Source organism: Nicotiana tomentosiformis, chromosome 4 (genome assembly GCF_000390325.3).
Source record: "Nicotiana tomentosiformis chromosome 4, ASM39032v3, whole genome shotgun sequence".
NCBI classification, from domain to species: domain Eukaryota; kingdom Viridiplantae; phylum Streptophyta; class Magnoliopsida; order Solanales; family Solanaceae; genus Nicotiana; species Nicotiana tomentosiformis.
In genome coordinates, this window is record NC_090815.1 from 33,165,651 (window position 1) to 33,176,567 (window position 10,917).

General features: G+C 39.0%; 1 protein-coding gene across 1 annotated transcript; it reads left to right on the forward strand.

Annotated features, from left to right (window-relative positions):
* Positions 1–6,584: 6,584 nt before the first annotated feature.
* Positions 6,585–10,637, forward strand: LOC138909477 (uncharacterized). Its single transcript, XM_070200675.1, has 3 exons — positions 6,585–7,198; positions 9,675–9,760; positions 10,276–10,637. The coding sequence occupies exons 1-3, from the start codon at positions 6,585–6,587 to the stop codon at positions 10,635–10,637; spliced, it is 1,062 nt and encodes a 353-aa protein (XP_070056776.1).
* The last annotated feature ends 280 nt before the right edge of the window (positions 10,638–10,917 follow it).

Consider the following 10,917-nt stretch of genomic DNA (forward strand, 5'->3'; position numbering starts at 1 on the left):
CATAACCACAATTCAATCGCTAAATCCTCCCGAGTCTGAACTCATCAACAAGACATAAGAATTTACTTCATCCCACAATGAGCAACAGAAAGATCCCTAACACACTCATAACTCAAGACTGGACAATATATCAAGTTAGAAATTGAGCATCCATATTCCTTTTACATTCGGAGCAAAAATCGTTCTTGTCACATCCAAATCATCTAAGCATAGTCCTCAGTCACACAATACTCCTCATATAGCTACCCAACCACTCATTGGCCATCAATCCCACTCTTAAGGACACTACCAGACATATAAGTACAAAAGCATATACTCATAAAACCGAAACAACCTATCCCAAGCTAAAGACTAAACCTGGCCCCAAGTCCTCCAGACTAGCTTATAACCATAACACCGAGAACATATCTCGCACCTCATCCATGATATCATAAGCCGTTGATGTACAACTGATATCGAATGCCCAATATCATGTATGAGTAAGTGGAAGTAATTCAAAGATAGGTATGGATGTCATCATATCGATCCGCAAGACTCTACTAGACACTTGCTCATGACTCGTAGAACCTATAAACTTAGGGCTCTGATACTAAGTTGTCACGATCCAAAATCCATTTAGTCGTAATGACACCTAACCCAATCCGCTAGGTAAGCCAACTAACAATCAACACAATTGTAATGAAAATAATAATAAAACAATAAGTAAAGTAATTGAATTCCCATACAATAACCGAAGGATTGGTAGTACAAGTCATGAGCCACTATGACTTAGATTTACAAAGTTGGTATGAAATAATTACAACATCTGTTTCGAATGTACATCAATGGAATTCGAATATAAAACTACCAAGGACAAGTGGTAGCTATATCCGAAAGGTAGGTACATCTTCAATGCCAGCTCCCGTCATCCACAATATCTCAGCTCCAAGATCTGCACGCAAGGTGAAGAAGTATAGTATGAGTACACCCCATGTACTCAACAAGTATCTCTCACGACCCAATTTCCCTTCCGTGTGACGTCGTGATGGCACCTAGTCTCTACAACTAGGTAAGCCTAACATTTTGCGGAATAATGAAATAAAAATATAAATTTAACCAACTATTCAAAAATACACAACAAATCCCAAAACCCGGAACATCGTGCATCACAAACTATAGAAGAAAAAATCTAGTGTCTCTATACGTCAGAGTCTAACAAGGAAAAATACAGAAAATGATGGACATGAGAAAGAGTAGAAGGGGACTCCGAGGTCTGCGGACGCGACAGATATACCTTGAAGTCTCCAAAGCTGTCCCGACTCACTGATAGTGCGGTTGATAAGGTGCATCTGGATCTGCACACGAAAAATATGTGCAGAGAGTAGCATGAGTACACCACAATCGGTAACCAATAAGTGCCAAGCCTAACCTCGGTCGAGTAGTGACGAGGTCAGGTCAGGGCCCTACTGATAAATATATAATAAAATAATATAGAGTGTAATACCGCAATAAAATAAAGGCTGGAATTTAACAATAATGGAATCATAGAAGGTAACAACTCAGTACACAAAAACATAATAGGGGATCTTCCGAGATACCGTCTCGTAGTCCCAAACGTAAATGAGCAGGGAAATCTTCCGGAATACCGTTCCATAGTCCCAAAGTAAATGTGTAGGGGGATCTCCCGGAATACCGTTCCGTAGTCCCAAAGTAAATGTGCAGGGGGATCTCTCGGAATACCATTCTGTAGTCCCAAAGTAAATATGCAAGACATGGGGATCTCCCGAAATATCGTTCCATAGTTCCAAAGAAAATATGCAGCGCGAATGATAGAAATACAACTACATCATGAAATTCTTACAATTTAGACTAAGTACTGTGAGCACCTAATTTTTGACTATATTTGAATTTTTACCACCTTCTACTATGTAAATATTTTTAGAAATTTAATATATATATATATTTTTAGCTTTGTTACATTTTTTTTAATTTAGGGTAAGAATTAAAAATAATTTAAAAGGTCAAATTATTATTTTTATTTTTATCTTTATTTAAAAATAAAATAAATAAAATAAATAAAATAAAACGAAAAAATATATTTTTTTTAATTTTCGGATGGGAATACAATAATAGAAAAATTAAAAGTATGGAATAAAATATTAAAAGTAAAAGTAGGTGGAAATGGTTTTTTAAAAAAAGTAAAAGAAAGTGAAAAATTAAAAAAATAAAAGTAAAAGAATGTGGAAATTTTAAAAAATGAAAAGTAAAAGAAAGATGAAATTAAAAAATAAAAGTAAAGGTATCTGAAATTTCTTTTTAAAAAAAGTAAAAGAAAGTGGAAATTTAAAAAAAGAAAAGTAAAATAAGTGGAAATTTAAAAAAGAAAAGTAAAATAAGTGGAAAATAAAAAAAAGTAAAGTAAAAAAAGTGGGATATTAATAAATAAAAGTAAAGAAAAGTGGGAAATTATTTTTTTTTTTAAAAAAGAAGAAAATGAGAAGTGAGAATTCTTTTTAATAAAAATAAAAAATAAAAAATAATAAACAAATAAAAAAATATATTTGAAAAAATTCTGATTTTCCCCCCTAAAAATAGAAGAGAAGTGGGAGTAGAAAAGGGGAAAAGAATGAAAAAATAGAGGAGAGAATTGAGAGAGAAAATAATTTTTCTTCTGCGCTAAGGGAATTTCTACTCGTTTCATTCATTCTTTCGAAAATTCAAGCAATTCATCACCCTGTTTAAGACCCAAAAATGCCTCAAATTCAAAGCTAAAAATACCTTGTGAACCTTCATTGATAGTCACCTCTCTCACGCCAAAAACCAGCAGCCTCATGAGGTACAGTTGAGTTTCGGTCCGGGCTCTAATTTTAGAAGGTTCGCCGCTAGATGTTTTTGCTCATTTGCCGATTTACCCTTGGTTTGGTGTACTTACTCGGCTCAGAATTGTTTTTGTATTAATCAAGTTCTGAAGGAAATATTTTGGTTAAAGGTTCATTGCTTATCCTCCCTTTGTTAATTATTTCATTGTTTTGTGTGATGTTATTATAGAGGTTCATTTGATAATTTTTTGAGTTGTTTTATTTATACACATTATCATGTTGTAGTTTCTTTTTACATGTTTCAAGAGATTTGTCAACAGATTATTTGAATAGGATTTTATCTTAATGAGATTTGCTATTTATAATTAAGAATGAAGATCTTTCCATATTAATGGGCCATGCGTTGGAGTTCAAGTAAGTGACCAGAAATGAGTTAACACATTTAATAGGAAAGAAAGAATTAGACACGGGTTGGATTGAGTATAAATCTGTCAGGCCCAATAATTTTGTCACTAGACTAATAAATTAGCTCATTCTTCCATAACGGATAAATGTCTCCTAATTTCAAAGATATAGTAGTAAGTTGTAGATATTTCTAGGTGTGGATGACTTTTCAATACTTTAAACAACTAATATATTTCCTGACTTCCAAATAATTTCCTATTCATAAACTTTTGGTCTTACAATAATTTTAAATTAGTTTAGGAAAATAATACAAGTGAGCGTTCACGTGACTTGACCAATCAACTTCGAATAATAATAAATGTGTTATTGATTGTGTACACGTACGCATGACAAAATTTTTGACGCCAAACAAAAATGAGTACACGTACGCGTGACTTATTTCAAGATAATTTTCATAAATCTAATCAAGCAATAAAAGTGGACATAGGTAAAACATGAGAACCAATAAAACACAAATTATCCAAAAATAATATAAGCTAAATGTAGTCAATAAAGCGATCATGCTAGAACCACGGGACTCGGGGAATGCCTTACACCTTCTCCTCGGTCAACAGAATTCCTTACCCGGACTTTATTTTTGCAGACCAATAATAATAGAGTCAAACCTTCCTTTGACTAGGGATTCAAATAAATGGTGACTTGGAACACCCAACAAATCAATTCCAAGTGGCGACTCTATAAATAAAATAATCCCTACTCAAATTTATCACATTAATTGGAAAAACTCTTTAACCCACAACAATCATAATACATATCTTTTGTGGGGGTAAAAAGGAGGTGTGACAGCTCTGGCGACTCTGTTGGGGACGAGAACCCAGAACCTCTGGTTTAGGGTTCAGAATTTGAGCTTGTAATGCGATCTATACTTGGCTTTCTTGATTGTTGATATTACTGTTTTGTGGGCCTAATGTGCTAATTGTCGATCATTTACCGCTTTGATATTATTTGAACTATATAAACTGCCTTCTTACGCCTCCCTTCTGAGTCTTCTAAATTTATGGTGCACACGTGCGTGTGGCCCACTTTTATGTTAGAAGTCATACCAAATAGAACGAGGCTGGATCGGTAACTAGGTCGGGTAGACTTTCGTGCTCCCGGTACGTTATCCCCACCTCGGCTCGAGCTGTCCGCTTGGGTAAGCCAGGTCTAAAACACTCCGGCGAGTATTTTAAACCTACAATAACATATCCTCATACTGGATCCCTAGTAGGAACGTTTGTTTGCATCATGTGCATTTGACTTTGGGGACTCAACATAGGGGTTGGGTCCGTCTAGGACAGGTGTACCTGAAAATTACAAGGCTATCCTGATGCATCTTATGTGCTACATGTACATTATGTTTGATTCGGTTTGTTCATGTTGACCGGCTTCTAAAAAATAAAAATAAGAATTGAGAGAAAACCAGAAGGAAGAAAATAGGAGAGAAAAGTTACCCTTTTTTTTTTAAAAAAACAAAAATAATCTCGGTATTTGAAAATCCAAAAACCTTGTCAAAAGTTTACCCCAAAACGATTATTACAAAATAAGATTAAATTTTTCCCAAAAGAAAAAAAGAAGGTGTCATCCCATTCCTGAAATATTTACGAACTACGCGGGTCTGATTCTCACCGAATATGAGATACGTAGGCAACCTTCATAGGGGTCGGCCCCATTTTTGCAAAAATAACCAAAAGAAAGAAATGTGTCTAGTATTTTCTTTTGTTTTGTCCAAATAAGCCGACCCAACTTCGGTTAATCCCGAGCCGTTTCTGTCAAAATAGCCTTAGAACATCTTCAAAATTGTCGAAGGGCTGTACTAGCAAGAACGGACGTGTCTGTCAATTGGCATCACTTTTTCCATAATGTCCTTCCCTTGGTCCTAAAGTTTTCCTTAGGAGTATGAAGGGGCATAGTTGCAAAAATAGCCACCCTCTCTTTGATTATTTTTAAAAAACATTAGGTTATTTACAAAAGATTATTTTACAAAAAGAGTGCATTGGTTTTGTATTTTGAACTAGTGTCGACCCTTACCTTAACCACCCACGGGTACAAAATGAGTATTGTTCAGAACGCACATTTGAAGGTTGTAGACGAAGCTCCACTTCAGCTTCAGATGTGGTGGTATGACTTGGGAAAAGATGGTCAGAAATGGGTCACCAAGCACCTAGGAGCCCTCACACATATTATGAAAGTTAAACCACAGAACGATTTGATTGAGGCACTAGTGACTTTTTGGGACCCCGTTCACAATGTCTTCCACTTCTCCGATTTTGAGCTTACTCCCACTTTAGAAGAGATAGCTGGATATTACGGGTTTGGCAGGGATTTGAGAAACCATAAGCTCATACTCCCGAGGGCTCTCTCTGTACACCGATTCTTCTATCTTCTGAACATTAGTAAGCAAATCAGAAAGACCAACGTAGTCGAAGGGTGTTGTTCTTTCTACTTCATGTACTCCAGGTTTGGGCAGCCAAATGGGTTTGAAATACATGAAAAGGGCCTTAACAATAAGCAGAACAAGGACACATGGCAGATTCACCTTCGATTCGCCTTCATGGTGGCGTTTCTGGGAATTATGTTCTTCCCAAATAAGGAGCGGACAATTGATATCCGCACAACTAGAGTTGTACAAGTCCTCACTACCAAAGAACATCACACTCTTGCCCTAATCATCCTATCAAAAATATATCGGGCGTTGACTTTGTGTAAGTCTGGGGAAAAATTCTTCGAAGGGTGCAATATTTTGTTGCAAATGTGGTTGATTGAGCATCTACGACATCACCCCAAGTTCATGAGTTATGGTCCGAGCACAGACAATTTTATTGAGAGCTATAAAGAAAGAGTAAATGATTACAACTATCCAGAAGGGGTGGAAGCCTGGATATCCCAACTAAGATCTTTAAGCGCAAGTCAAATTGAGTGGACTTTAGGATGGCTCCCTGTAAGAGAGGTGATACACATGTCAGCCTTAAGAAGTTATTTGCTGCTGTTGGGTTTGAGAAGTGTCCAGCCGTATGTGCCACAGAGAATTCTAAGACAACTAGGAGGTACCAGATAGTGCCTGAGGATGAAGATTTGAGCGTACAAGTGATTGAGCTACACCCCGAAGCCCCACTCCCTGAGGTTTTAATCCAGCAAATTTGGAATGGTTGTCGCTACTTGAAAGATGATACCCAGGTACCAGATACTGCGTGAGGTGAGGTAGATCCGGGTTATTCTAGGTGGTTTGAGAAGAGGTCCTGCGTAAATGATGAACCAGATCCCGAGCCCGAAAGACCCGCAAAAAGGCCGCATATTCAAGCCTTTAATGATAAGATCCACGAATGGTTAGCTTGGGGTGAAATGGAAAAGGGATACCAAGAAACTATCCATACTTTGGAAGAAAATTTGAGGAACCTCCATTTTGAGAAAGACTTGCAAGCACAAGAATCTGAAGGGGAAAAGAAGAGTCTGATCCGCAAAAATGAAGCCATTCGTGTCCAACTTCAACAAATAAAGAAAGCCTCCAAGGTACCGGTCAGAAGTTGGAAAGACCAGAAAACCATTGCCAATTTGATGGGAAAGGTGCAAGATTATGACGCCATCTTGGCAAAAACTGAAAAGGCATTGGACAAAGCCAAGGAAAAAATTGTACAGTTAAATAATGAGGCCAAATCTAGAAAGGATCGCCAAGCAACAGAATTTGAAGAAGAGAGGGCTCACTTCAAGAGAGAGAGGGTCCATTGGGTACTTTTGGAAGCTCAACTTCAGGCAGAATTGAAAGAAATGATAAGGTACAATAGAGACTGCCAACATGCAAATTTTGATAGGGAGAGGGCTCAAGTGACACTCGAGCAGGCTAGACTTCGGGCTCTGTTGGAGTCAGCTTTAGATCGCGAGGGACACATAAGAGAGATAGCCACTACTCGCCAACAACAGTTACAAGATCGAGACCAGAACTTTCAGTACTTCAGACAGTAAGTCCATGATTTGGCTGTTTATACCACTCAAAGCTATGTGAAATACCAAGGGATGAATTATGAGAAGTTTTTGGATGATGCACCTACCTTTGCCCGTCATCTTGAAGTAGAGTTAGAGAGGATGTACCGTACATTGGGAGGTCATCCAGGGCAAGCGTCACCATGAGAAGATGTTCTAGTAGTTGAAAGCAAAGATTGTGGAGTTTGAAACATCGTCGTAGTTGTTAAGACTTTTCAAACCCAACAATATTTTAGTTTGAGTCATCATTGAGTTTTTTTTACTGATTGTATTTTATTCCTGTTAGAGTCTATTAAGTCATTTTCGATGTAATTTCCTTTCTGTCATTGTATTTGGAATTGATTTGAATAAATAAATAAAATATGAAAAAATCAAGACTATTACTTTTTCCCCTGAACTACTAATGATGTGATTCATGTAGCGACATGATACATAGGCAACCCCCAAAAGGTTCGATCAAAATATTTTACAATGATTCTAAGATTAGGGATAAAATTGAGGCGCGAGTAAAAAGCATGTTAGAAATGGTGATGATGTTAGGAGCATGGCATATTACGTGTGATTCATATCAATAAAATGTCTAATCCTAACACATTTGTTGTCTCATATAAAGTAAGCTTAAGGTGGTTGGTTTGTGGTAAAACTGGCAACACATCATTACTTCACCAGATCAAAGGGAGTGGTAATAATGGATAAAAATGATGAAATCGAGTTGGTCAGTGACAATCCCCAGGGTCAGTCAATTGAGCAAGAGTCGGAGGAAATAAGAAAATTGAGACAACAACTGTCTGGTGTATATCAAGCTTGAGTTTTCGTCCAGCCTCCACCCTAGGGTCCCTCAGAGGGAACTTCTATCGTACCCCGGTCTACTCAACCACCGCTCCATGCAGTGAGTGATCACATTCTACAACCAGGGTATGTACCAAACTACAGCCTCCATGCTGCCCCTGGTACCTCTAATATGCGACCTCCAGTCGTACCGGTTAGGAACACTCCTCTCGTCGTGTCTGACGCACCTGTATATGCAATCCTGCCACCACCACCTGTGACGAGGCCAAACAACGAGCCACCATCTCATTCTTATGATGGCCAATACCACTCTCCAAATATGAATTTCAAAGTCCCGTCACCACACAATATGACTCCTCAACACGAGTCACCAGTGGAAAATGAAACGCCTGCCAAGTTGGTTGAGCCAGATGAAATGGCCAGGAAAATAAAAAGTCTTGAACAGAACATAAAGAACATACAAGGACTAGGTGATCACAAAAGTGTTTCGTTCAGCGATTTATGCATGTTCCCTCACATCCATTTGCCACCAGGGTTCAAGACCCCAAATTTCGAGAAGTGCGATGGACATGGCGACCCTATCGTCCACTTGAAAAGAATTGTTGATGGCTTATTTTGGGGAAAGTCTTATGGGGGTAGCCTCCGAATGGTTCATTGAGCAAGATATCTCTCACTGGCATGTCTGGGATGACATGGCCCGAGCCTTTATCAAACAATTCCAATACAACATTGATATTGCACCAGATCGCAATTCCCTGTCCAATATGAAGAAAAAGCCGAATGAAAGCTTTAGGGAATATGCCATAAAGTGGAGGGAGCAAGCGGCTAGGGTTAAGCCACCCATGGATAACCACGAGTTGATTACTGTTTTTTTGGAGGCTTAAGAGCCTGATTACTTTCAGAACATGATGTCTGCGATGGGTAGACCTTTTGCAGAAGCAATTAAGATAGGGGAGATCGTCAAAAATGGCCTCAAGACTGGCAGAATTGTAAGTCAAGATGCTCTCAAAGCCACCACCCAAGCTATCAAATATGGTTCGGGAAGTTTGGCAAGTAGAAAGAAGAGAGATGAAGGGTCCATGATGACTTCAGGATCCAGGGAAGTTCAAAGAGGGGCATCGCACCCTTATGTGCAAGTTCAACACGGGCAATCCAGCTACCCTCAACATTACTATCCCCCGCCAATTCCTCAGTACTCTATGGGCCTGCCACAACATACATTGTTTAATGCTTAATCTTATGCTCGGCCTCCCAATCAACAGGTACGAGCACAAGCTCCAAGATTTCCCTGACCTCAGCAGCAAAATTTTCGGTCACCCTATAATTCTCGTCCTAGGCAAGATTATGGTCGAGAGTAGAGGCCGGTGGAAAAATGTACTCCATTGGCTGAATCATACTCTAGTTTGTTCCATAAGTTGAAGCAGATGGGCATGATTGGACCAATCGCTTCCCACCATATGCATCCCGATTCACATAGATTTCAAGCAAATGATAGATATGAATATCATTCAGGTACTCCGGGGCATAGCACTGATGACTGTTGGACCCTGAAAAGAGCCATAGAAAGACTCATTGCTGAAAAATTGATTGTAGCCACGAATGGCGAGGACCTTCCTAATGTGACCAATAACCCATTGCCAGTACACAACGATGTTCATTTTGTAGGAATGATTGGCTGAGATCAAGAATACAAGCCGGTTGGTCAAGCAGAAATGACAGCGGGAACGATTCAAGAGAGAACCAAACTGGAAGTAAGTCCAAGACAAGATGTTCCGTTGATTGTGAAAGGCGCCCCGAGCTTAGAAAAGGCAACTTTATTTGTTCCCAATGTCTCAAGGTTGGAAGTTCGCTCCAATGTTCCAAGTCCAAGGTTGTATGTCCTTGGAGGCCACCTCATCACAAGGCAGAATCAGGATGGTACGAGCGGTATAACAGAGCCGATCATAATCAAGCCTGCCATACAACCCCGTGTGACAAACACGAAAACCATTCCCTGGAACTACAACAAAATTGTGGTGACCTACAAAGGCAAGAAAATCATAGAAGAAGTGGGGGAAACTGGAGGTTTGACTCGATCAGGGAGGTGTTACTCTCCAGAAAAATTGAGGAAGGCCAAGCAAATTAGAGAAGGCCAAATGCTAATAAAGAAACCAGTCACTGAAGAAGAGGCGGAATAGTATTTGAAAAAGATGAAAGTTCAGGATTACTCAATCATTGACCAGTTGAGAAAGACTCCTGCTCAAATCTCTCTGTTATCTGTGCTCAGAAGAGCATGCCCGTGTACTAATCAAGATCCTGAACAAGGCACATGTCTCAGAGAAGACCACCATAAATCAGTTAGAGAAGGTGGCCAATAGATTTTTCGAGGTGAACATAATCTCTTTTACTGATGATGAACTTCCAGAGGAAGGAGCCGGGCACAATAGGGCTTTACACCTGATTGTCAAATGTGAGGGGCATTTTGTAAAGCAAGTCATGGTTGATGGAGGCTCAAGTGTAGATTTATGCCCTCTCTCTACCTTGCAAAGCATGAAGATCAATACAAACAGAATCCGACCCAGCAATATTCACATTCGGGATTTTGATGGCTCATCGAGAGATATATTGGGGAGATCAACCTCACCATGACGATTGGGCCGGTCAATTTTGAAATTGTCTTCCAAGTAGTGGACATGGAAACTTCTTATAACTTTCTTCTTGGAAGGCCATGGATCCATACGGCTAGAGCTGTTCCATCCACCTTGCATCAGATGCTCAAGTTTCAACATGACAGGAAAGAGATTATTGTTCACGGAGAAGATGAATTATCCATTTATAAAGATCCGTTAATTCCGTGTATTGAGGCCAAGGAAGGGTGCGAGTCCATTGTCTATCAGGATTTTGAAGTTGTTGTTGTGGACCACGTTGA

What these genes read in the sequence shown, in the direction of transcription:
- LOC138909477 (XM_070200675.1), top strand. Translation starts at nt 6,585, where the DNA reads ATGGAAAAGGGATACCAAGAAACTATCCATACTTTGGAAGAAAATTTG. An exon ending in AACTTTCAGTACTTCAGACA is followed by an intron (nt 7,199 to 9,674) that starts GTAAGTCCATGA and finishes TTCATTTTGTAG; the next exon opens with GAATGATTGGCTGAGATCAA. An exon ending in AAGAGAGAACCAAACTGGAA is followed by an intron (nt 9,761 to 10,275) that starts GTAAGTCCAAGA and finishes ATCTGTGCTCAG; the next exon opens with AAGAGCATGCCCGTGTACTA.